At 41.5% G+C, this 27284-nt stretch overlaps 1 protein-coding gene across 13 annotated transcripts in view; it reads left to right on the top strand.

Annotated features, from left to right (window-relative positions):
- CASK (calcium/calmodulin dependent serine protein kinase) overlaps nucleotides 1–27284 on the top strand; it is a 135503-nt gene that overhangs the window by 1452 nt on the left and 106767 nt on the right. Inside the window, exon 2 of one of the 13 annotated variants that reach the window (XM_081197162.1) lies at nucleotides 361–423. The exons of the other annotated variants lie outside the window; for them this stretch is intronic. Within the exon in view, the coding sequence (XP_081053288.1) occupies nucleotides 380–423 (44 nt within the window). The 5' untranslated portion in view covers nucleotides 361–379. The remainder of the gene's footprint in view (nucleotides 1–360; nucleotides 424–27284) is intronic. 13 annotated transcript variants of the gene reach the window in all.

Raw genomic sequence — 27284 nt, 5'->3', positions numbered from 1 at the left:
GCATAAAACTGAAGTTGCAGCGGTTGCTAAACTGCCACTGCCTGTCTGTTTTGGAGTGACCAGTTTGGTAGGTTGTTTGAAAATGGCAGCTCAAGTCTGCTTAGTTTGTAACTTGTGCAATTCTTTGCTAGTGGAAAATAAAATTAATATACTAAAAGGAAACAAAACCACACTTTATTTTTCTTCATAGTTTTAGGTTAGTAGTGATACTGTGTTTTTTGTGAGCTTCCTACTTATTTTTACAGTTCTTGGTGATAAAACAAAAGTAGAATAAGATGCACCATTTTGAAAGAACAGGTAACTTTGCATATTGGAGTTAACTGAAGATGCTTTAGCACTTAGGTGGCTTTCCTATTACAGATTTTGAAAGGATAACTACATGGTGAGGAAAACGCCTTTGGAAATGATTTACCTGGGAGTAAGGTATGCTTCTGAGTATAGGATTGCACTGTTTTCTTTCATTCTAATTTTGCTATAATAGTTGTCAGATAGTTGTCTACTGTAAGACAATGCAGAAATAATATTTTAGCATTTATTTTGTCATGTTTCCCTCAAAATTTTCTTTTATGAAGCTAAAATTTGTGTCTGCTTGCTCAAAATATTTGAGGACATTTGGTCCTGTAACACCTTTTGCCAAATACTTTATTGAATTGTGTGTGTTACAAGTGTCTCCCAACTCTTAATTATTAATTTGTCTATGGGAATACCAGTTTTTGAGAGATAATTTGGTTAGAACCCTAAAAGCATCAGTTATAAATTCATGTGTTTGCTCCATAGTTCTCAGATTCATTCATTCATTTATTTTACTTTGCTGCTCCAGTATACCTGTGATAGAGCTTTGTTTTGTTGCTTTTGCAATAAATGTGCTACCACTCATGTATTTCCAAAAGGTTCTCCTCCTTCATTGGGAAGTTGCCCTCAATTAACACTGTTTTGTACTTGAGGAAATGCAGAATTCCCTCTAGACTGACCTCTGAGGTCCTGCTCCCTGTCCTGCCACTGATAAATATCAGAAGGTGTTAGTGTTGGTAAAGGGCTTTTTCAGTTGTGGTCTCACACCTTTGGAACTTACTGGTATGATAACTTAATTTGGCCCTCTGTTAGGTTTTTAATGTTTCTTAACCCTCTTTTTATTCTACCAAACCTCTTCTTGGTTTTTAATGCTGGTTCTCTTTGTTCTAATTAGGTGCTGTTTTATGGGTTTTTATTTTAATGTCCTCGTTTCTAAACCATTTTCTGAAGGCTTCGCTCAAAAGGCAGATTGGGGTGGGTAGGTGTAACTTAATAAATAATGACAAATGGTGTAGCTTTGATCATAAGTGATGAATGAAGAAGTCCTAGATTCAGCCTTAGGTGAAGTTTATTAGGTGTTGTGAGACCATAGGCCTTGGGATTGGATTCACAGGAAGAAGAAGAAATGGGGGGGGGGCTTGAATTGGGGAAGCCTTAGTTGTAAGAAAGGGACCTCCCCTTTCCACGCTGTCTTTAACCATTATGCAAGAGGAAGCTGGGATGCTGGCTGTCCCCTCTAACCTTACTAAAGAGCCGGGGGGGGGGGGGGGCTTTGATCAGCCAGGAGGGAGGAAGCTGAGATGGCTCAGTTGGTAGAACATGAGACTCTTAATACAGTGGTACCTAAGAACTTAATTCATTCTGGAGGTCCGTTCTTAACCTGAAACTGTTCTTAACCCTGTTCTTAACCTGAGGTACCACTTTAGCTAATGGGGCCTCCCACTGCCGCCGCACGGTTTCTGTTCTCATCCTGAAGCAAAGTTCTTAACCCGAGGTACTATTTCTGGGTTAGCGGAGTCTGTAACCTGAAGTGTCTGTAACTCGAGGTACCACTGTATCAGGGTTGTGAGTTTGAGCTCCACATTGGGAAAATATTGCTGCATTGGAAGGGGTTGGACTAGATGACCTTTGTGGTTCCTTCCAACTCTGATTCCAGTGTTAGAAACTCAGATATATAAGATAAGCACCAAGTGCCTCCTTAAACCAAGGCTACAGTCGCCAAAATGGGGTCTAGTTGCCATTTTGGGGTAAAACTGCTCTAAAGTCTTATTTTTCAAATGATGGACTGACTGTGATTGATTCTCAGTTAAACATCTGGCTAGTTCAGATGACAACCTTGAGCTAGATTAAGTACTTTTAGAACTTAAAGAAGAAAAGTCACTCAATCCAGGGGCAGTTCACAGATCTATTGACCTATTCCTACCTCTTTCTGTTAGCAGTGACTGCTCCTGCTCAGGCTGCAAATAAACCCAACACATTTTGGTTCCAGAAATTCTTTCTGATAGTACAGATAAACTATAGCTGATGGAATTCTAAAGGATGGGGTATTGGTGTGTGAAAACAGTCCAGATCCAATGATCCCCAGGCATGCACCTCCAAATGATGGAGGTGCCAGGGGCCATCCTGGTTCCTAAGCATCTTCACTTGGTTGCAAGTGGTTGAAAGCCAGGTGCAAAATGCACCTGGCGCATGGATAATTTCGAACACTGTCCGATTCTATTATTCTAAGGCTGAAAAGGAGGCAGCAGCAGCTGAACAGAAGCATAAACATAATGGTGTTGTCTTGTGACCTAGAATCAGGTGCTGCCTTCACTGACAAAAATTGACCCATCTGCCCTGACAGCATGCATTTGTAATCTCAGCATTCCCACAAGATGAGTGACTCTTGTGACTAAACTCAAGCATACCTTATCTTTAAAAGCTTGGGAGGTGAGGGCAGGGAAACTTATTGGGATACTTTCTTCTCTACTTTCTATGCTCTTAAACTCCTGAATCATGACTTCTGAGCACTATGTCTGCTGCCAAGCCTGTACAGTTACTTGCCTGAATAAGTATATCTTTCCTACTTACAAGTTGAAGCCTTTGTCTGTGTGTTTTGAGCCGGGACCAGAGATGGATTAGGGGAGCACAAAGACTCAGGGTGCTGCAACTATTATATAGAATGGAAGGCAGGGTTGCTGAATTCTGGAGTGGTACAGGGTGCTGCTGAAATTAGAGACTCCAAGGTCCGCTACTGCATTACTTGGCTTTAGACAAGCCGGAATCAATCAGACACAGCCCCTTTCTGTTTTTTGGATATTCTGGCCTATCTTCCAAGGTATTGCTGTATTCAGTATTATGAAGACTGTGTACATAAAAAGCATTACATACTTGTGGGGGCGGGGGAAGCTATTGGCACACTATTGCTGCGTGGAATATGAATATGTGAGTTCGATGAACTGCAAGACAGACTGTAGACAGTCATGGAAAATTGTCTGACCTGGCAAAATGCAACTTCTTACATTCCCAGCTCCAACAGGAGGGCTGCCTTAATGATTTTTTTAAAGTGGCAAATATCTACAAAGCTAATTCTCAGTAGTAATGCCTAGGCATCTTGTGAGCTTTTAAAGTAATTGCTCTCTTTAGGCTGTACATTGGAATACACATCTAGTAGGTTTCTTAAGACAGGTATAAGCAATTGTGAAGAGGCTGTGGCACTCTGATTCCTTCTGAGATATTCCCGACCTCTTCCTCTCCTAGCTTTCAGTGGAAGACTGTATGATAACCCTTTTACTTAAAGCACATCATTCTTCTATTTGCTCAATAAGACACAAATCTACTTTGCTACCAATGAATGAGATAGTTGACAAGCACACATTTATATTTGAATTTTCTTATAACTAGTTAATCAGTTAATGGTTAATTGTACTTAAATTTGAGTCTTCATTGTTTTTTCCTTGGTTTATGATGGCCTTCGCTGTATGATCTTTAGGTTCCCTATTCGCCCAAACTTTGACTGTAGGGATGGAAGAACAATGGCACAGCAATTTTCTCTCTCACTGCTCAGTTTGTTACATACTGTAGAGCAGGTATGGTGAACCTGTGGTCCTCGAGATGTTGCTGGACTCAAATTCCCATCATCTCTTACCATTGACCCTGCTGGCCGGGTCTGAACTATCTTTTATTGGCATTGATAAGGGTCTTGTAGGAATATGACCCAAAGGCTAAAATTATTTGAAGGTATACACTAGCTGATTTTGAGGTCTTTACTTTGAAATCAAATCAATTCTAAGATCATAAATGTGTTTCATGGAAATGAATTTAATGGGCAGTCCAAATCCCTGGTTGGCAGTGGCAGGGCTAAATAGACCAGTGTAGCCACTGCTGCATCCTCTAGTCAGGAGGGGGGAAGGGTGGGGAGAGGCAAAAATGTCTACTGTATTTGCTCTGTGAGCTCCCAGGCTAGCAAAACCTGAGAGGTCTCAGTTGGGCTTGATGTCAAAGAGTTCTGTCCCAAAGTGTCTCATTTTGAAGGTTACCATTGACTACTGGTAAGGGGTACTGCAGGTGGGAGCTTCTGCCTGCCTTTTGTTTGGGCATTGGGGTGCTCCTTATTGGCAGGGTTGGGCAGAAAGGCACCTCCAGCTCATCCACGCACCCCATCCAGCATGGCAGATCAAAGGTTTGAATTACTTCATCAGGATTGCAACCGTGCATATTTGGACCCCTAGCAAAATTACTTTTAAGTTTTATTAATTCTAGTGGAGTTTATTTTCAGGTGTGCTTAAGGGTGTAGCCATTATCGTTTGTATCAAATGATCATACATAGCAGTAATAATAATAGTTGCTGTTGGTGGTTGTGTGAACGTATAAATATATGCTGTCTGGTGTGTGAAAATACTTGTTATTATCTAATGGGGGAAATAAACCAGTGATGAATTCCAGATCTTTACATTCCCAGACATGCTAACTAGACATGATCTTATTCTTCAATTCTTTCAATAGGGGTCAGAAAGATCATTGTTGTAATTAACTTTCTGCATAACCAGTATTTATTTAGAATCTAGTAGACATACCTTGTGTTTCTCTCTTATTTAAATTTATGATCTGCCAAAATTTATTTTGGATAGCTGTTTCTCTACCCACACAATTGTGCAGGTGTAAAGTTTTGATATACTGATTTAACTTCTAAATAGCTTAGTCTCTAACTTTAAAATATTCATGCAATTTTATGTGTAAATATCTCACAAGGATAAGGATGATATCCTGATATTTACTGTGGAAGGAACATGAGTTTCAAAGAACCTGTTTTATGAGTGCTTTAACAATGGTGCTTTCATCTAAGTGATAGGCATTTTTTTTATCAGTTCACATCATTCTGAATGGATAGGATTAAACTCTTGCTTCTACTTTAGCATGTCAGCAACAACTTACAATCTGGATTTAGACACACACTTATGATATGATATGATATGATATGATATGATATGATATAATAATATTCAACTATACTCAGACACTGAATAAAGACCTGATAAAAGCTCTCAAGTATAATGTTAACACTTTAGGAAGTTTTATTTCACATATTTAGTTAGTTTAACTGAAGGGAAAAGTGAATTTTTCAGGAGACAAACTGGAAAGTGCATGTGACATTTTTGTGTGAACATACCTAATAGTAGTAGTAGTAGTAATAATAATAATAATAATAATAATAATAATAATAATAATAATTTATACCCCGTCCATCTGGCTGGGTTTCCCCTAAAAAGGATAAAAGTGTGCAATCTCAGTTAAAACAATTGTTAATTTCAGTAATCATAATCATAAATAGTTCTTGTACGCTGCCTGTTTGATTGGATTGTTCCAGCCGCTCTGAAGGACTTCCCACAAAATTTAACAGAGCACAACAAAACAAAACATCAAACATTAAAAGTTTCCTGAAACTAGGCTGCCTTCAGGTGTATATGAATAGTCACATGATTGTTTATCTTTTTGACATCTGATAGGAGGGCATTCTGTGGGTCAGGTGCAACTACCAAGAAGGCCCTCTTCCTGGTTCACTATAACTTCACTTCTCACAATGAGGGAACTGCCAGAAGCCCTCAGAGCTGGACCTCAGTGTCCAGGTTGAACAATGGGGTACACCCCTTCAGGTATACAGGGCTGAAGCCATTTGGTGCTTTGAAGGTCAACATTTTACATCCTTATACTTAAAACATCAGAATTAACTGTGTTGCTGGCTAAACAATTGTTTGGTTGTAAAGATCCACAGTGAAACTGGACAGAATCTCAGGCTGGGATCCACTTGTGTTATCCGTGTACTGAAACGGAGAGCTTGTTTGCCTTGCATCATCTCCAGCCTCCTGTTAGTAACAATCTACCTAAGAGGATCACACAGCTGCTGGTTAAGAGAATCTCATATAGCTGGACTTTCAGGCTGACACAGATTTACAGTTAGTGGGTTGCGTTTCACATTGACTAACCAAGTAAAGCCTGTAAAGCTTCGGTTAGATTTGGGATATGTTTAAATTTTAATGTCTCCAAGATAAAGTAATAATTTATTTTTGATATTGTTCAGGTTGGGATGTTTGCATATATTATAAATGACGTAATAGATGTAATTGGTCACCCCCTCTAACATAGTGCCAATAGGAATGTCACCAAAATGGGATCATTGAGAAGGAGGGAGGAGTTCCAAGGTTTGCAGACGCATAGGAAAACTTTATCAACCCTCCTAAACAGCAGGGAACCAAACAGCTCCCTGAGGGCTGAGCTGTGTGGGTGGGGGAACAGAAAACCCCACAGAGGAAGGACTGGAATGGAGCATCTTGAATTGAGGGTGTGGCTGACTGGCCGGAATATTGAAGATGCACACTCCAGTACTTTGCTACATGTTTCAATGTTTCATTCATATTGTCTCCTCCATATGAAGTTTTTCTAGGATGGCAAACTATTACAAATGTATAGTTTGAACTAGTGCTTATAATGAATTTGCATAATCATGTGTATGAAGGACTTTTTAGTATACCCAGCTTTGTCGTTTCAAAAGGTCAGGCAATTTTGCACAGTACTTGTGTTCTGTGTGATGATTTTTTTTAAAAGTATAAATGTAGAGCTTGATCAGTATCCCAACTTGGCTGCATAGACAAGTTAGAGGTGCTGGAGTTTTTGGAAAGCTAGCTGAACCAGCACTTTGAATTGGGGTTGGGAACCAGTGAAAAAACTAACAGTTTTAAAAGTTATGTACAGTGGTGCCTCGCAAGACGAAATTAATTCGTTCCGCAAGTCTCTTCGTCTTGCGAGTTTTTCGTCTTGCGATGCACGGTTTCCCATAGGAATGCATTGAAAATCAATTAATGCGTTCCTAGGGAAACCGCCTTCAGACCAGGTCCGGGGACAGACCTCTTCTGAAGGCTGGGGGGGGGGACAAGGGCTTTTCTTCCCACCCCCAGCATTTTAAAAAACCCCGGGACAGCGGAGGACTTCTCCGCTGTCCGGGCGATCTTAAAATGCTGGCGGGCGGCATTTTAAAATCGCCCCGGGACAGCGGAGGACTTCTCCGCTGTCCGGGGCCATTTAAAAGCCCCTGGGAAGGCAGGCAGGGGGGGGCAAAGACTTTTGCCCCCCGCCCGCCTTCAGAAGAGGTCCTGGACCTCTTCTGAAGGCGGGCGGGGGGCGAAAGTCTTTGCTCCCCCCCGCCTGCCTTCAAAAGCCCTCCGGGACAGCGGAGAAACGCGCTGTGTTTCTCCGCTCTCCCGGGAAGGCAGGCAGGGGGGAACAAAGACTTTCGCCCCCCGCCCGCCTTCAGAAGGTGTTCCCTCCCCGCCGCCCGGCTTCGGAGCACCGTTCTGAAGCCCGGCGGCGGGGGCAGGTGTTCCCTCCCCGCCGCCCGGCTTCGGAGCACCGTTCCGAAGCCCGGCGGCGGGGGCAGGTGTTGCCGCCCGGCTTCGGAGCACCGTTCCGAAGCCCGGCGGCGGCGGGAGGAGGCGTTCCAGCCCCACCGCCCGGCTTCGGAGGAGGTCCCAGGACAGTGGGGAAGACACGCTGCGCTTCCCCGCTGTCCCGGATATTTCCCTATGGGCTGTCGTCTTGCGAAGCAAGCCCATAGGGAAATTCGTCTTGCGAAGCGCCTCCAAAACGGAAAACCCTTTCGTCTAGCGGGTTTTCCGTCTTGCGAGGCGTTTGTCTTGCGAGGTACCACTGTATTCTTTTCTTGTCAGAGCCAGTTACTATTCTGGCAGTGGCGTTTTGAACCACTTAAATTTTTGAGCATGATTTAAAGGGCAGTCTCATGTTGGGTTTGTTACAATAGTCCTACTGGGAAGTTACTAAAGTTTGCAGTATTTTGACAAGGGCCTTCCTTCCTGGAATAACATAGTTGCATTGTTGTGTCCAGAAAGAGACAGGCAGACTCTAGAGACTGAAGCTGCTGTTAGAACACAGGCAGTGACCATTTCATACAAGGTTCTGTAAAATCCAGAACACCCCTAAAGTTGTTAAGCCTTCTTTTTTAAAAAAACAAAAAGGATGTCACTTCCGCCTTTGATATCCCAGTACAGTGGTACATTGGGTTACAGACTTAATTCGTTCCGGAGGTCCTTTCTTAACCTGAAACTGTTCTTAACCTGAGGCGTGCTTTCACTAATGGGGCCTGCTACCGCGCCACCAGTGCACGATTTCTGTTCTCACCCTGGGGCAAAGTTTGTAACCCAACGTACTACTTCTGGGTTGGCGGAGTTTGTAACCTGAAGTGTTTGTAACCCAAGGTGTTTGTAACCCAAGGTACCACTGTAATGTCTGGGGAAATCAGGACATATGGCAGCCCTGAACATGTATAAGTGTGCCCCGCACCATTATGCCCCTTCTCTGCCTCTTCTGGGTCCCAAAGCCATTGCGCATCCATTGGACGTGCATAAAGTGTCGTTAGTTGTACCTATGGAGATTTTACTATAGGGGTTGGACTCAATTGAAAGTGAGCATAGCTAGCTCCTACAGAAAATATTTGTCACTCTTTACGTGCTTATACTCGCTAGCCATCATACTTTGCCGTATTCACTACAAGTGGGTTACACATCTACTCTGGTTGTATTTTCATCTCTTTCAAATGGTCCTCATCTCTGTTCTACATACTTAATGTTACACTCCTGCTTTTTACATTGCTCGGGCTTCTAGCCCACTTTGTAATGCACATCTCTGTGTGTAATTTTCCAAGTAAGAATAACATTTCAGGTCCAGCAGTGGAGGAAAGATTTGCCTCTTAGAGGCAGTATGATTTAATGGATAGAGCATTGGACTTGGACTGTGGAGATCCAGTTCTGTTCCCCACTCAGAAATGAAACTCTAGAAGACTTTGGCCCAGTCATCACAGAGGATACACCACATATGCTCAGAAAATGCAACAACAAGCCCCATTGGAGCAGGAGGCAGCACCAGATGTTCTTTCCTGCAAAGCAGCTAAGGACACAAGAACCACCCTGCTGGATCAGGCCAAAGAGCTATGTAGTCAGATTCTGTTCTCACAACAAAACAGATACCTGTGGGAAGCTTGCAAGCACAAACCACTTACAATAGAATTCTCCCCACTGGTGATTCCTGGCAACTGGTATTTGGAGGCATACTGCCTCTTGACAGTGGAGTTAGAATATAGCTTTCATGGCTAGTAACCACTGCACTTGCTATAAAGTGGTTTTTTAGGGTTTGGGGAGCTTGATAAGTTTCTCTCTCTCAATTTAACACACATATGCAAATATACCGTATTTTTCATCCCATAGGACGCACCTAGTTTTTTTTTTTGGGGGGGGAATAAAGGAAATTTTTTCCTTTATTTACCCCCCCCCCCCCGAAAGCAGGTCGGGGAAACCGAACCAGGTCGAGGAACAGCGGGATGGCAGCGCTGTTCCTCCCTGCTGTCCCCCGAGCTTGTGGGGCTGGCCGATGTCTGTCCGGCGCGAGGGGCGCTCTGCTTCAGGGCGCCCCGCCCGCTGGGCGGCAGGCTGCTATCCGCAGTGTGGGGAGCCCTGTGGGGAACTCCTGCAGGGCTCCACACACTGCGGATGTCTGCCCGGCGCGAGGGGCACTCTGCTTCAGGGCGCCCCACCCGCCGGGCGGCAGGCTGCTATCCACAGCATTGGGAGCCCTGCGGGGACCTCCCGCAGGGCTGCCTAGGCTGCGGGTGTGTTCCCGAAGCGCCGGGCGCTCTGCTTTCAGCGCGCCCGGTGCTCCGGGAAGCAGGCTGCTATCCGCAGCCTAGACAGCCCTGCGGGAACTCCCGCAGGGCTGCCTAGGCTGCGGATGTCTTCCTGAAGCCTGGAGAGCGAGAGGGGTCAGTGCGCACCGACCCCTCTCGCTCTCCAAGCTTCAGCGAAAGCCTGCATTCGCCCCATAGGACGCACCCAGATTTCCCCTTCATTTTTGGAGGGGAAGAAGTGTGTCCTATAGGGCGAAAAATACGGTATATAGTTCATGCTTTCTTGAAGCTTACAGCTGGCCACTTGAAAATACAGTGCTGCATTAGATAGAGAATTGGTCTTACCCAGCATCTTATGTTCTTAAACTCTTTGAAAATGTCTTAGTAAAATTGAGGACTGCCTCAGATTGATTACTGAGGTCACCTGGAGGAGTGCTATTAGTTGTTCTGTTGTGTTTCAGAAGACCGACTGGCTTCAATTAGAAGCCCGGCACTTAGTGTTGATAGTCACACACACTTCCAACAGAGACTTGGCAGGCATCCTCACTGTTAATTTTCAGATGCCTCTTGGAGGCCTTTTTATGTGACAGGCCTATTCGGTTGTTTAATTTTTTTCAAGATAGCTAGTTATTTGTATGATTATTATTGTATTTTATGTTTATTGTACTTGCATACTTTGTTGCACACAGCTTTGATATATGAGGGGTGATCTGTAAATAATTTTATGAATAAATAATCTTATACATTGATCTGGCATTTTAATATGAGGGTGCTCAACTTCTGAAACACTTTGCAATCTCTAGGAATTTGAATGGAATTTCTTGGTTACATAATTTTTAATGCATTTTTTTAAAGTACCTATGTTGTTCTATAAGAATTGTTCAGAAATTGACAGACTGGCAATAGGTTTATTAGGACAAACCAAAAAGTCACAAAATAGTAAGTTTTTTTAGTTCCCTAGGACTCTTAATCAGGTTGGAACTTGAGTGAAGGGAGGGACAGGAGGGAGGGAGAGGAAGGGAAAGAGCTGGCTTGATGTTGAAGCCACAAAGTCTGTATTTAGTCACAGTCTTAAGATGGAGTGTAGGAGTAGATAACAGACTTAATTGGATTAGGATCAACCATGTGCTATGTAGATTTCAGGGTGCACCTAGGATTGCTGGAGCAAAGAATGTCTAATATCTCATTTTTGGAATTACATGAAACCAAGGTTCCTTAAAACTAAAATAAAGGATACCAGAAAGCAAATTACCGTATTTTTTGCACCATAACACTCACTTTTTTCCTCCTAGAAAGTAAGGGGAAATGTCTGTGCGTGTTATGGAGCGAATGCCTACGGGTGGCAGGTGGGATCTGCTGCAGTCATGAGCAGATGATCCATGGTTCCCCTTCCTTTCCTCCTCCGTGGTTACAAAGCATGGATCCACATGGATCCTCAGGATTTTTGCATTGGGCTACTCCAAACTCACTGCCAGATCACGTGTCTGTGGCCACAGCATGAACCACAAAAATCATATATCCACTATTTCGTTTAGAATATTTGTTTTCTTGTTTCCCTCCTCTAAAAACTACGTGCGTGTTATGGTCTGGTGCGTGTTATAGAGCGAAAAATACAGTATACCAGATTTCTGGTTAGTTGATGGAAATTAGGTGCCCAGAACATTTAACATTTTAAAATCCTTTTATGTCTACATTCAGCATATGCTTGACTTTTCCAATCTTAACTACATAGAGGATGCTGGAGATGAAAATCATTTCTAAAGGACATGATCTGCTAACTTTTTCCACAGAAGCTTGTTTTGAGAACATGGCTATCCCTGCAGTAAGCAAGAGAGGACTTATTTTTTGGAGTGAAAAGTGGTAATGGATTGGTTTCAATTGAAAGCAAATTCCTAGACTCAGACCTCATTTATACTATACATTTAAAGCAGCATTATACGGCTTAAAACAGTTGTGTGTTCCTCTCCAAAGAATCCTGGGAACTGTAAAACTGCAATTCCCAGGTTTCATTGGGGGAAACCATGATAGAGCTTTCAGCGGTTGGCTTAGAGTGGGCAAGCCAATCCATCCCTGTTACCAGATTTAAAAACAGTTTTGAATGAATTATTGGAATGGTGCTAGCAGTGATTCAACTTCTTGGTAGCATTACCTTGTATCTTGCAGCCAAATCCTGCTGTAATCTCCTTCTCAAGCTGTCCTAGAATACTTTCGTCTACAGAGGTAACCTCTTGATGTTGCCTAAAAACCCAAGTCTTCCCTGTGGCTTTAAATTTTGCTCCAACAACAAATGTCAGGATAATATATTGCTGAATCCCAATAATACTTGAAAAATGACTACTGCAATGGTTTTCTGTGTGACATAGCCCTAGGAGACAGTTACAAAGCTAGATTTATTACGGAATTTTATAACCTGGCTTCTGGAGGACAGACACATATTATACCAATGTTTTGTAGCATCTGCGTTAGCTATGGATATAGCACAGTAGGCACAACTCAAGGGCTTGTATCAAATGGTGATTTTACATTAATGGAAAATACTTCTGTTCACACACCTAATTTTAACTGATCTGCTCAACCATCTATTGAAGCTCTCTTTGCTGTATCCCATATTGCTTTGGTGGATAGAGGAAAATCAGTAAAAATCAGGTGCCCCACTTTGCATGAACATAAGTGCTTTTCCATCAGTGATCTGGGTTTTCTGGAAATTTTTGAATTGGAAAATTTTCCTATACAAAGTAAGCTAATTCTGATAAATTGTGGTGTTCTAGAGCAGTCTTTCTTGACCTTCTGTCCCTAGATGTTGTTGGACTACAACTCCTGTTATTCCTAGCCAACATGGCCAATGGTCAGGGATGATAGGAATTGTAGTTCAAGAATATATGGGAACCCAAGGTTGAGAAAGGCTATTCTAGAGAGTTATCTAATTTGTCATTTTTATATAGTAAATAAAGCTAAAGCCTTTTATATTGCTAAGTTTGCCTGATGTTGTAGTTTAATTGGCTTCTACTCATAGTTGCTAATAAACTTACAAAAAATATTTCCACAGAAAAAGAAAGGTTTCATTTGGGTATATTTTCTGCCCATCTCACTTTTTCCCACTAATGCAGAGCAAACTTTGAAAACAATCCAATGTGTTCATTTTAACCTATGGTTAGGCTAGTGGTTCTCAAACGGTGTGGCACACCACATTGGTGTGGCAGGAGATGATGGCAAGTATGGCAGGAAGATTCAAGAACAATCAAAGACGCATTTAAACATTTCAGTAGAGTAGAGTAGAGTATCAAAAAGTGGGGTGGGAATATACAACCAAAAACTGCATCCACGCCTCTCTTTGAGAGCATTGGCTATTATTCTACAGTTCTCTGTGACATTTTGTATGAACAGAGATTTTCAACTCTGACAAATATGAAAGATCAGAAAAGAGAAAGGCTTCTTTGTGTTGATGAGGAGATGAGTTAGTTTGTCTCAAATTAGACCGAATATAAATGAGATTACTTGGCATAAGCAAATTCACACCTCTCATTGAGTTTGTATATATACTTAAGGTACATATGTAAGAGGCTTGTTTATAATTACATTTTGGGAATGATTCATATTCTTATGTAGCTAGGAGTTGATCCTTTTTGTTTTCCAATGTATTTCTTGTTAATAAAAAAAATTGGTGTGGCATAAAAAAAATATTCTGCAAGTGTGACCCACAGAACAAAGTTTGAGAACTTTTTCTTGTATATTCTGTTGCTGCTTAACAGGTTTGCTAAGCCTCAGAAGAAGTTCTGTATCTTTTAAAAGAAATGTAATGTATTTTTATTTGGATCTGTTATGAGCTGGAGATTTTTATTTTAAGACCATGTGTTAGGCCTAAAAATTAAAAGTTTTTTCCCCCAGTTGATTTGTTATCTGGCTTTTAAATAAATTTGCATATTCTGTAACCAAGCATATAAAGTAATGCCCTTTTATTTTACATGACTCTCTTAGATGTGAATCCTATTTTCAGCATTCTGCAGTGGCACATTCAGAAACTGACCTTCTAAAACAAGAGTATTGAAGCTCTGTCACCTATTTCTGTTTGGCCCACTGTTGAACTTCGAAGCCAGGACTTGGCTTCTCTCTTATTTGGCATTCCACACTATCTTTATAGCAAATGTCCTTGCAAAATTCATTTGTCCAGAGCCAGCTAATTAGTGAGATACATGTTCCAGATATCTGCAGAACGATGATCATCATTCCTTTTAGATATTCCCCCCCACCCAGGCTCTTAGTTGCGTTATCCTGAGATGAAATTGAGTAAGCTGCTGAAGATCCTACAACTATGTATAATGTAGTACCATGGTTCTTTAAAAAGGAAAGACTGGGCATAGGAGTGCATTATTGTTTTTAATTTAATGTTATGATTTTTTGTGTTTTTATGTTGTAAATTGCCCTGTAATCTTTGGATGAAGGGTTGTATAGACATTTAATTAATATGAATAATAATAATAAATTTATAATGGGCTCACTCTCTTAACTTGGTCAAGAAAACTTAGCTTCAATTATATATATATACTTATGTGATTGTGAGAGCATACACAGCAACAGCCACTGAATAGTAGTACTCAATATTGTATTTTAATGTGCAGTATAAGCTACTATAATTATTAATGATGCGCGTGTGGAGTAATTAATAGTGTGATCTGATAGGTGAAGTATTGGCCTCGGACTTAAGAGACCAGGATTCACATCCTTACAGATATGAAGCTTGCTTCTGCAGATTCTCAATCTGCGGTTTAAGGTGCCTCACAGAATTGTTGTTAGGATAAATTGGATTAACCCCATATGTTCTGCCCTGAGCTCTTTGGGGGAAGGGTGAGCTATGAATGTAAAAAATAAATTGCAACCTTTAAATGTCCACACACATTTTAGTTATTTTCTGTTTTATATGTTTTCTGGATAGTTATAAAGATCACAGGTTTTTATTTTGTAATAAAGGCAATCAGTTGATTTTATCACATCAGCAATCCAGAGCTTTTAATCAGGCATTACTCAAACATTAAGAATACATAAGAGCTACAGCCTCAGCCTTGATCCAACTAGCCATTACAATGTTATGCAACCGTTCACCTGATGTGCTTTACAACCTAAAATAATGTTTTATAGGCAAAAGAAAAAAGGGAAGAGAAGGGGGATGGCAAATACTGATATTGATTGTGTACAATGCTACATAAAGGTCAGAGGTGGAATAGCCCAGTGCAGGAGATGATTTTGGAAGAGGAGCAGCCAAATAGCTGTCAGTCCCAGCCAGGCTAGTAGATGAGGTCTTGTTCTCCCACAGAAATTGCTGGATGAAATGACTGCTGATGGGCAGCCTTTTTAGAATCACCAACTTTATTCAGCAGTCCTCTGCCTAAACTGACTGATTATGATTATATCCCATATTTTCTAAAAGTCAATATAGTTTTAACGTTATCTGCCCTTTTTTTCTAGTAAAAATGTACATTGACTGCTGCTCTTTCAATGCATAGTTTTTACTGTGAAATTGTTAATCTGCTTCCTCTAGGACAGAACTTTCCAAACCGTGTGTCGCAACACATTAGTATGTTGACTTCAGTGTGGGGGTATGTCACATCATGCTGGAGCAACCAGCCGATCTCCAGTCTTTTTACCTGAGAATTACTATTCCCCCTCTGCTGAAGCAGCTGAAGCCTCTCTGGTGCAGAGCGGCACAACCCTTTCCTGCCCAGCCTGCCCATCTCTGCCACCTGCACCACAGTGCACTCTGCCCTTGCTGCGCCTCCTTTGGCCGTTGCCACCCCTGTCAGGGCTCTGTGCATGCCAGGTGGAATCTGGTGTGTGAGAGGGAGGGGAGAGCAGCAAGGGCATACAGGCAGCGAAGAGCCCATTTAGCACCAGCCTTGGCCTGCACACCTTTCCATCCACAGCAAACAGGCAGGTGATCTGTGCTGCCAGCTCCAGAGGGCTTAATTCCTGCAGGTCAATACTGCCATTTAAAAACAAACATCTACAGGGGCCAATTTAAAGATCTGACAGTTTCGAACCTTTTTAACACTTTCCTCCCTTGAAATCAGCCCTTTTGCAAATGACTTGCTCCCTGGCTGAACTTGATGGTTGCAAAGAAATGAGATTCCATATCTGCATCCTCCATTGAAGTCCAGTCTCCCCCCCCCCCACTACTCTCTGAAAAGCAGCAACAAATCCTCCCCTTTTTTGGAATTATTTACTCACATTTCCTCCAAATCTACCAACCCCCCTCCCAACAATACTACTCCTAGGAAATCCCAAAGCCATTTTTTTCTCTCCTCAGAATAGTTAGAACAGAATAGGAAGGTGTTAATATTTAAATCCCCCCAAAAAACTCTGTGAGACCTGGGACTGTCTAGGCAATGGGGCACTTTCTAGGTTTAACCCTTGAAGCACCTCACCTGAGAGAGAGGGGGGGGAAGGCAACTTATTTCCAGGTTTGCAGCAAGCAAAGCAAAGCAAAACACACAACTCTGTGCTTTATTCTTCCAGCACAAAAGCAGGCACCAAGGCTGCAATCCAAGTAGCAAGGCTGCTGGGGTGGCAGCGTGGGGACATGGCAGCCATTTGATCCCAGGCTAGGATGGAGGGGCACGTAGTTATGCCTTTCTTGTGCTGCCCTCCCCAGATCCAAAGCTTGCAAGGCAGCTCAGGGAGGATGGTGTGGGGATGCGGCAACCACCCTGAGACCTCTGGGTATAGGACAGTACAATGGTACCTCGGGTTAAGAACTTAATTCGTTCTGGAGGTCTGTTCTTAACCTGAAACTGTTCTTAACCTGAAGCACCACTTTAGCTAATGGGGCCTCCCATTAGGTAGCTGTTGGTGCATTAGAACAATGTGGTGGTGGTAAAATCACTACAGTCATACCTCAAGTTGCATCCGCTTCAGGTTACGTGTTTTCGTGTTGTGTCCCACGGCAACCCAGAAGTACCGGAACGGGTTACTTCCAGGTTTCTCCGCTCGCACATGCACAGAAGCACTAAATTGTCAGTTCCATGTTGCAGGTGGGCCTCTGGAATGGATCCCGTCCGTAACACGAGGTTCCACTGTAAATGATTTAGGTAGTCTGTGATTAGAATCATTATATGGTACATGGTAGTTTCAAAAGCAATAGATATGCTAGCCTATGCAAGAATAGCATGCTTAGTGTTCAAAATATGGTATACCAAGTACTGGGAATATGAAAAGCCATTGCAATGTTACCAAAATCATCGACAATTTTCATATCCTTGGCTACACCCTTATGATTCCTGACTGCAGAAGACCAAGGAGCCTTTTTATAAGATGATGGAAAGAAATTTTCTTTAGTTGTTTCATGTGTTACTTCCTTAATTATATGATTCTATGATGGTCTTAACTTTTTAATGGGTAGTGTAATGCACTCTGTAGGGCTGCCTATCAGGTAAGCATTCCTACATGATATGTGGAAGAAGATGTTATGTAGCAATGATATTTTGGGAGGCATCTCAGCATCAAGTGTAATATGTAGTTTCACTCTATGGTTCCCTATGCCTTTTCCCTCTTTATTCTCTTGCTACAGCTTAATGAATCTTACAGTATGAATGGACAGATTCCAGGCTTGTAGAATCACCTCACTGTGGGTGAAGAACTGGTGGCTTTGTTTAGAGCATGTCGTGTTGTCTTCCTTTTTTGCTCCCCATCTCTGCAAAGTATTAGGGGGTATAACATTCAAAACTACAATTGTGTTATAGGAAACTACTGCCACTGTTTACTGCTGTGTTAGCCACTGTTTAATGTTGCATTTAGTGCTGAGTGTTTAATATTTACATTATCACTAGAATATGTATTTAAATTGTACTTTGGCCTGATGTTTGACAAATGTATATGCATCCTACCCCCTTCCAATAATAATAGTAGTAGTAGTAGTAGTAGTAGTAATAATAATAATAATAATAATAATAATAATAATAATAATAATAATAATAATAATAATAATAATATATTACAGCATTGGAGGGAGGCAGCAATGTGACATCAGCTCCAGGTTTTGAAGTTGTAAATACTGGCAAACACAATAGCTACATTTAGGAAATGCTGCTTATAGCATATAATGTAGACAGACATCTTTGTCCCGAGTGTCTCCAGTAATAGAGTGGCAAAGCAAGCATAAGAAAAACTGAAATCTAGCCAGTAAATAAGCAATTCAGTATCTGAAATGTTTTGATTTCAGTATTTTGATACAGTAGATCGCTCCATTGTGACTCTGACAATTCCATAAATTGTCCAATTTCCAGTCTGTTGGAATGTCAGGTGAGCCAGAGTTAACTGTTCTTAATCACACACACACACACACACACACACACACACACAGCTGCTTTAGAATAGTTTTGAGGTTGTTCTGGAATCTACCTGGATTTTTGCAAAGCTCTCCTGCAAAGCTTTGTACAGGAAGCTCAAGGGGTCTTCAACTTTTCTAACACTCAAAATTGAAATCTGTTATTTTTCTACTCTGGGAAGTGATTGCTACAAGCACTTGTTGAATAGTGTCTATGGCATTTCTGATGCAACTTCTTTTCTGCAGTACCCTATGATATTGTGACCTTTATATGTTAGCTCTTAGAAAAATAGACAAGGTATCATTCTAGCTCATTCCACTAACCTTTACAAGGAAGAAAAGGCAAGCCCCTCCTAACACTTCCTGAATTTCTCTTGTTTTCGTTTTGAAATTAATTTACATCTATGCTTCAGACTATAACTCTTTCCTAATTGCTTAGGAAGGACACTCAGCAAATGATTATTCACTTATGGAAAGACATAACAATATCAGTGCTTTATACCAACTCCTGTTTTAGTTGTTGTGCTTGACCTAATGCTTTAAACAGCTTAGATACCAAGATAGCTATGAAAGTGCCTCATTCGGTTTTGTCAATATATATCAGAGGTTTATATCCTGTATTTGAACATAAAGATATCCATGGTAGTCAATACCATAGTCTCTCAAGATTGTCTCACATTTGCCAGCAGCTCCCAAGCAAGTGCCTTAGGAATGTGTAGGAGCTCTGACTAGCTTACAGCTTATACAGATTTGCCATTTGTGAGCCAGATGTTCTGTGTGAGTGTGGCCTGTCCACAAGTCCATTGATAGTTTTCTGAGGCAGCTGCCAGTAAGTATTAATTAGCCATCAAATTCACTGAGAACTCTTTAATGCTATTCAGTGAATTGCATTTGGAGGAAGTAAGAGCACACAGGTCTCCTTGGTGGTTGTGCCACAATTTATAAAGCAACTTCCTTTGTATATGTTGGCTTGTAGGGCAGGGACACAGTGGTGCTGTTGACTTAAGAATTCCAGTCCTTTTCCAGGTATTTTGTCTATTGGACTATCAGTTTTGAGTATATGTATCTGGTATTGGGATCTTGAGATAGGAGAGGTATTCTGGTGGTGTACAGGTCACCTTGCTGCCCGCTACCTAACAGAAGAGGAAGTCTGGGTGGATTGGGTGTTCAGGATCCCCTCTCCAACCAGTGCAGAGTAACTTGAACACTCATACCAAAGCCCGCTTAGCAGTGGGTGCTCTGGCTTTTATCTGGCATGATTAGCTTGGGTGTATTGCTTATATTTATTTATATAAAATGTAGCCCATCTTTCCACCTGCCGAAAGAATTCCAAGGTGACTGACAATAAGACAAAATTTGTACGCCACAAACAAGCATTTTATTTTCTAAGAGAGAGAGGTGACTTCACGGGTGATAATGTAACATGGGTGGGAAGCCTTAGCTCTCCATATGTTGTTGGACTCCAGCTCCCATCAGCACAAGCCAGCAGAGCCAATTGTGAGACTCTAGCTCCCACCAGCAGAATCAATCTCCACCCTTCAAGCCTTCAGATCACCTCTCTGAGGGAGGCTTGGATGGTGGTGATAACGAAAGAGGCCATTTTCAGTTGTGCTTCCCCAATTGCGGAATGCTCTCCACAGCAAGTTCTGCCTTCATTGACATCTTTTTCACTTCTCTTTCCCCCCCCCCTGCTTTTGATAGACCAAGATGTTATTTTGTTACTAGTATGCTGCCAAAGCTTCCTGTTGCTTTTAGACGGGTTGGTTTATTTTGTTTTTATGCAATAACGTATTTATATTTATGCTTTAAATTTGTTACAAGTTGCTTGGAGACATTTTAAGTAACAAGAGACTAACAAGTCGTCTTCTTCATACTCGGACCTCAGCTATCATTGCAGGTGCTCTGGCTATTCAAACTGCTGTTCTTCAAAGGTTTGATATTTTGCACCAGGTAGGATGACAATGATTTATAGCAAGGTTCCCCAAACTTGGGTCTCCAGCTATTTTTGGACCACATCATCCACCCACTGGTCCTTCTAGCTAGGGGTGATGGGAGTTGTAGTCCAACAACAGTTTGGAAACCCAAGTTTAGGAAACCCTGATATATTGGTAGGGAACGTTTCCCATACCTATAAGTATGGTTAGACTGGCAAAATGCTGTGGTTCTGCCAATACTATATGGTTGTGTACTTCTATAGTTGAAAGGCCGTTCTTTAATAGAAGTCTTCAGAGCTGAGGGACAGTACAACCAGCAGCTGACATGCAATGTGTATTCAGAGAGCATCTGAGAATCACTGAAGCATCAGAAGTTGGTTGCACAGGTCAGGTTGAATTATTTTAAAGAGGAGTAGCTGTTGTTCATTAAATTTAATAAAAATAATAACTCTGGTTGCATCTTCAAGACATACTTACACTTTGAAAAGGGGGGGAAACATATTATTTTTAATGAGATGTTTGATGAAGAAGGACAACAAAAATTCTCAACTCAGAATACTGAACTACTCAGTGGCTACTTGGTTGCAATAACTACAGAGAAAAGGAAATCTATGAGAAGGCATTTATCATTATTGATTCTGAGATCAAAAGTCCTTCAGTTTGAGAAGACCTAACTACAAATTCACTCATGCAGTGAAAACCATGAAAGCTGAAAGCTAATGCACTTGCCATAAGTTCCTCTCCACAAATGCAATAAACAGATTCAACAGTCTCACATATTGTGTCCATTTACAACTTTTTCCAGTCTTCCACTAGAAAATGGAAGCAGTATTTCTAAAATCTCTTCCTAGTTGCAGATTTGTGCCTCAATGCTTTTCATGACATTCAGTGTTTTCTTATTTCTTATTATTTATTAATTTTGTATACCACCTTTCATCCGTAGATCTCAGGAGGTTCACAACATAAAAATACAAGAAAAGCACACAAAATACACAATAAAAACCAGAACAAAAAACCCCACCCACAATAGCACCCTCCCCGCCCCCACTCTCTCCCACAAACACATTTTAAAGGGTATAGGAATGTTTTCACCTGGTGCCTAAAGGTGCATAATGAAGGCACCAGTCACAAGAGAGAATTCCACAAATGGGGAGCCACTGCAGAAAAGGCCTGCTTGTGTTGCTGCCCTCAAGACCTCTTGTGGAGGAGGCACATGAAGGAGGGTCTCAGATGATGATTGCAGGATTTGGGTAGATTCATATGGAGAGAGGCAGTCCTTGAGGTACTGTGGTCCTGATCCATTTAAGGCTTTATAGGAAAATCAGCACTGTGAATTGGGTCTGGAAATTAATTGGCAGTCAGTGCAGTTGGGCCAGGATTGGTGTAATATGCTCAAGCCGCCTTGTTCCAGTGTGCAACCTGACAACTGAATTCTGCACCAGGTAAAGTTTCCAAACCATCTTCAGAGGTAGCAAAACATCCAGAAGTACCCCCAACCATTGTACCTGCTCCTTCAGAGGGTGTTTAGCCCCATCAAGGGCAAGCAACTTCCCATCCATCCTGTCTAGGGAACCATCCACTAACAGTGCCTCAGTCTTATCTGAATTGAGCTTCAGTTTGTTGGCTCTCATCCAGTACATTACTGAAGCAAGACAATGGTCCAGCACATCCACTGCCACACCTGCAGATGTAAAGGAAAAGTAGAGCTGTGTGTCATCAGCATATTGCTGACAACGTACTCCAGATTTCCAGGTATCAGTACAGTACCTGTCTGTTTCCCCTATGTTTCCCCTTTGGTTGCAGATTACAGTGGTACCTCGGGTTACAGACACTTCAGGTTACAGACTCCGTTAACCCAGAAATAGTACCTCAGGTTAAGAACTTTGCTTCAGGATGAGAACAGAAACCGCGCGGCGGCAGTGGGAGGCCCCATTAGCTAAATTGGTACCTCAGGTTAAGAACAGTTTCCAGTTAAGAACGGACCTCCAGAACGAATTAAGTTCTTAACCAGAGGTACCACTGTATTATTATTGTATTTCCTTTACAATTTTTTGTTAGGAGCTTCCCAGAGTGGCTGGGGCAACCCAGTCAGATGGGCAGCGTATAAATATTATTCTTATTATTCTTATTATTCTTATTTATTAAAGACAAAGCGGTGTAGCCATATTGGTTTGTGGTTTCTCCTATTCTTTTTACAGTTTAGATTGTAATTTCAGTTTCATGTTACTTGACCACTGTAATAGTACAAGTATGTGGAGCAGAGTGATGACTCATATATTACTGGTATTGACCTATAAAGCCTTACATGGCTCAGGACCTTAAAGATTGCCTCTCTCTGACTTAGACCCTGTGCTTGTCATCTGAGGCCCTTCTCTGTGTCCCCCTTCCCAGAGTGTTTGGAAGGTAGCAACAAGAGAGTGAGCCTTTTCTGTGGTGGCTTCCTGATGGTAGCATGCTCTCCCCAGAGAGGCTCACCTGGTGTGTTTTTTGCGGGGAGAGGAGAATTGGGGTTGAGTGAAGTGCAGCAACAAATATTGATGTGCCTAATGTTAATCCCACTCCCCAAAACTTTACAGTATTAAAGGGACCATTTGTAACTTAAACTAGGAATTGCCGAAGGGTTTTGGGGGTCCTGGGCAGGAGAGTCATTAAAGTTATAAAAGCAAGTCAGGCATAACATTTCACTTGATTTTATACATGAAGCTTCAGTGAAAGTATAGATAAGTGTACAAAATACATTTTTTGTTGTCAATTTTCATTACAACTGGAGTGGAGAGTACTACTTAATATATTCTGTCAACACTACATGGTAAATATAAGACATAAACAAAAAGAAGCAAGCCCGTACCACCATACAGTGAGGGGGGAAAGTATTTGATCCCCTGCTAAATTTGCCCGTTTGCCCTCTGACTTTTGTATTCTGGGTTTCTGGGGGATTTCCTGTTGTTATTCTGTCTCTCGCAGCTACAATAAACCTACCATTAAAATTATGGACTGGTCATTTCTTTGTCAGAGGGCAAACGGGCAAATTTAGCAGGGGATCAAATACTCCCCCCCCCTCACTGTATGTAATTCTCTTACATAAACAGAAATAAGGTGGAGGGGAGGATGTAAAAAGCATATGGTATTATTTTATGGTAGGAGGAACATATGATGAATTGGTTATAGCCTGTTCACTGATAAATAATGGTACAGTGATTAAGTGGTTTAAGAGTCAATGTTCTGCTACCCTGTTTAATGAAATGAACTTTTTTGAGACTTATTTGAAGCAAAACCCTCAATCAAATCACTTTTATTCAAACCTCTGCTAGTTTTATGTTCAGTGGAAATCAGTACAAATCCTGCTGGGTGTTCTTGTGACATAGAAGAGCACATATCATTTATTATTATTTTTTATCAATTTGAACTTTGAAATTATCCATTTGATGGGTAGGTTGACAAAAGTATGGGTTTTCCTACTGATTCTAGATAAAAACGTACAAGGTTGGTGAGATAAGATAAGGCAAGCTTTCATGTTTCACAACAACCTTCATAAAACAAAAAGTATTCTGAACAAAAAGTCAGTGCTTTGACTTGTAATTGTAAAAATAGTATTTAAAATTCTTTAAAATAGACAATGCTCACTATAAAGCTTTGTCTCATTGTGATGTAATCTATGCAAGTTACAGACTGGGGGAAAATTTGGAGAAAAAATGTTTGCTTATCGGTTGAAATTGATTTCTGAGAGATAATGCATGAGCTCTTATTAAGACAATGGAATCTTGCAAAGCTGTAAAAAAAATCTTTACTGGCATCCTTACTTGTATATGTATGTGGTTTAGGATCTTTTATAAGGCTTACAATTCCATCTGCTGACTATATCTCTCTGCTGCTTGCTTTGTTCAGTGAACACTGACTTTGGTTGTTAACAGTACTTATCAAGAATAGTTTCTCTTCACTATAATTTCTTAGCAATAGGTTGTCTGACTTCAGATCACATTCTTTGCCAATATACTGCCATATGAATTCTGTAGGAAAGTCCTTTCTGATGACAATTCCTGCTTGGAATGAAAGAAAATTGAGTAGCCCTCGTTTGCAAGTTTGCATAAATCTGTGGAAACCATTTTCCAATAATGGCTGTTAACCAACATTCTGCAATACCTATTTCATGAACCATGACCCCTATATCCATAAAATGCATATCAAACTATAAATATTGGGATGTTTCAATAAGAGTAAACATAATAATAGAATCCTAGAACCGTAGAGTTGGAAGGGACCATGAGGATCATCTAGTTCAACCGCCTGCAATGCAGGAATCTTTTGCCAAATGTGGGGCTTGAATTCATGACTCTGAGATTAAGAGTCTCATGTTCAACCAACTGACAATGCTGTTGTATTATAACTAGAAAAGAATAAGGAGCTGTGAATGTGCACTTCAAAATGAGCTTTGGGCCACCACAAATGATCTCCAGGTATAGCGGTCCAGGAGGGTGTCCTCTAGTGTCCTCTATGAGATTACACTGAAACATACCTGGCCCAGTGTTTTGTTTTGGCATAGGGTACTCTAATTCCTTATTCTGATCTACATATTGTAGCCGTCATTGGCATGGAGAAGCCATGCTTAATGGTGTCAGATGCCCAAATGGCTTCCCTAGACTGATGCCAACCATGTTATCTACTCATTTTTTTTTTCATTCCAGACTATGACTTCTATATCATCTAAGCAGATATTGCTGTCAGTAATTACTCTCCTCCAGAAGACTATTAGAAGGACAGGAGTATATAATGTGCCTAAAGTGATGTCACAGTTCTCTGAATGATGTCCAGTTGTAGTACTCCATTCATACAACAGCTACTTCACTAGCAGGAGTTTCATTCTTAGTGTACCACACTAGCTGAATCTTGTGGTTGGACTTCAGTGGAACGGCTCCCATTCCTGGGCGACCACAGTCCACCATTGATGAAGGCACCATCTGGCAAGTGGAGGCCACCATTTTGGAGGATCACAGCATAACCTGCAGATGTCAAGATCAGTGTGGGCTCTGTAGAAAAAATCATCCATGACCATTTGCACATGGGAAAGTTATCAAATGTCATGGGTTCCCTGGCTGTTGATGCCTTTCCAGAAGCAGGAACGAGTCACATGCTCACGGGCTCTTTTGGCCATGTGTCACAAAAACCATGATGACTTCTTCACCAGACTTCACTTAGGACAAAACATGGGTCCATCATTATGACTCAGACTAAATCCTAGTCCAAACAATGGAAGCACTCTGCCTCACCACCTCCAATGTAGGCACGTGTTCAACCGTCAGTGGGCAAGGTCATGCTCACGGTCTTTTGGGACCAGCGTGGAGTAGTGATGATGGGTTTCCTAGCCAAGGGTACCACAATTACCAGGACATACTACACTTCACTGCTGCAGAATTGCGGGAGGGCATAAAAATCGAGAGGCGTGGTATCCTGCAGGATAATGCCCCAGTTCATAACTCGCATGTTGCTCAGACAGAAGCACGGTTCTGTGGCTATGAAATCCTTCCTCACCCCCCTTATCCTCCCAACCTCGCACCATCAGACTTCCACCTCTTTTCCAACCGTGAAGTTATTTTTGAAGGGCAAGCTTTTTCCAGACAATGAAATGCTGATTTCTGAGGTCAAGTTGTGGCTTCTGTCACAACCTGCCAACCTCTACAGACAAGGTCTTCACAGCTACATAAAGTGATGGGAGAAGTGTTTGACTCTTGCTGGTAGCAAAGTAGAGACTAATAACTGTGCCCAGTTTCGTTTGTCTCAGTTCACGGGAAGTACGTCAGGGGAAATCTTTAATGAATGCCCCTTGTAGTTACACCTTTATCCTGCTTGTCATTCAGAATTCAAGGTTGTGAACATTGGGTTTCCTTATGGTCTCTCATCAAGGCACTGACCAGATTCAGACTCTAGCAAAGTGGTTGCAACACGTGTGATTGGGTCAGTAGTGTATGTGCATGTGTGTACAGTGGTACCTCAGGTTACATATGCTTCAGGTTACATACGTTTCAGGTTACAGACTCCACTAACCCAGAAATAGTGCTTCAGGTTAAGAACTTTGCTTCAGGATGAGAACAGAAATTGCGCAGTGGTGGCGCAGCGGCAGCAGGAGGCCCCATTAGCTAAAGTGGTGCTTCAGGTTAAGAACAGTTTCAGGTTAAGAACGGACCTCTGGAATGAATTAAGTAAACCTGAGGTACCACTGTATATATAATATGCTTTTCTTTTTGCCTAGTTTGTCCATTGAATCTTGTTTTGTGGGCATGTTTGAGTTTAATTCCTATTACAACTACGTAATTAAACATGGTATTAGTCTTGAGATATTGTAGGAGAGAAGAGATTTGATTATTATTGCATTAGGAAATTGAGAACATTGATTGTCTTGTTTGCCTTTAGCATGCATATCATAAAGACTGCAACTTCTCTGGAGCTTACTAGTGGGGAAGCAATATGCATAGTTGACTGGATGATTTATTTGATAATTTTGCTGGTAGTGCTGGTAGTCACTTTGGCTTAATAACAAGCACTGAGAGAACTGTAGAGGAGTCTTGACTCCTGTTAATTTGTTAAACCTAATATGATTATTCGGGCTGAGATCAGGGGAAAAACCTTCAGTTTTTATTAATAACTTGTTGACTGGGTTTGATTTGTCTGTATCTCTGGCCTCATCACATAAGCCTAGAATCTGCTTTATCTTCATTTTAAAAACCACATGAGCACAATCTAACCCATTCCAGCCTGCAGCACCTGCAAGAAGGGGTCCACATAAGATTGAATCAAGCCCTTTTCTCCCTCTGCCCCTTTCTAACCAATTCTCCCATATGTGGATAAACATCTCTCATCTTTCATATCTGGATCCACTCTTCAAGTGAAGCCTTACTTGCGTATATATCCCATAATAGGTGATGGTGACTAGCAGTATTGCTCCATTTGTTTATGCTTGCACACAGCAAGAACTGCTGAGAGGGAGGGAAAGATTCTATTGAGGATCCTTTCCCACAAGTACAGTGGTGAGAACTTTATGCACAGGAGGAATTGTGTTCCATGTCTCTAGACGCTTTATGAAACC

The sequence above is a fragment of the Podarcis bocagei genome (genome assembly GCF_964188305.1).
Source record: "Podarcis bocagei genome assembly, chromosome: 6".
NCBI classification, from domain to species: Eukaryota; Metazoa; Chordata; class Lepidosauria; order Squamata; family Lacertidae; genus Podarcis; species Podarcis bocagei.
This window is presented reverse-complemented; position numbering and strand designations above follow the sequence as displayed.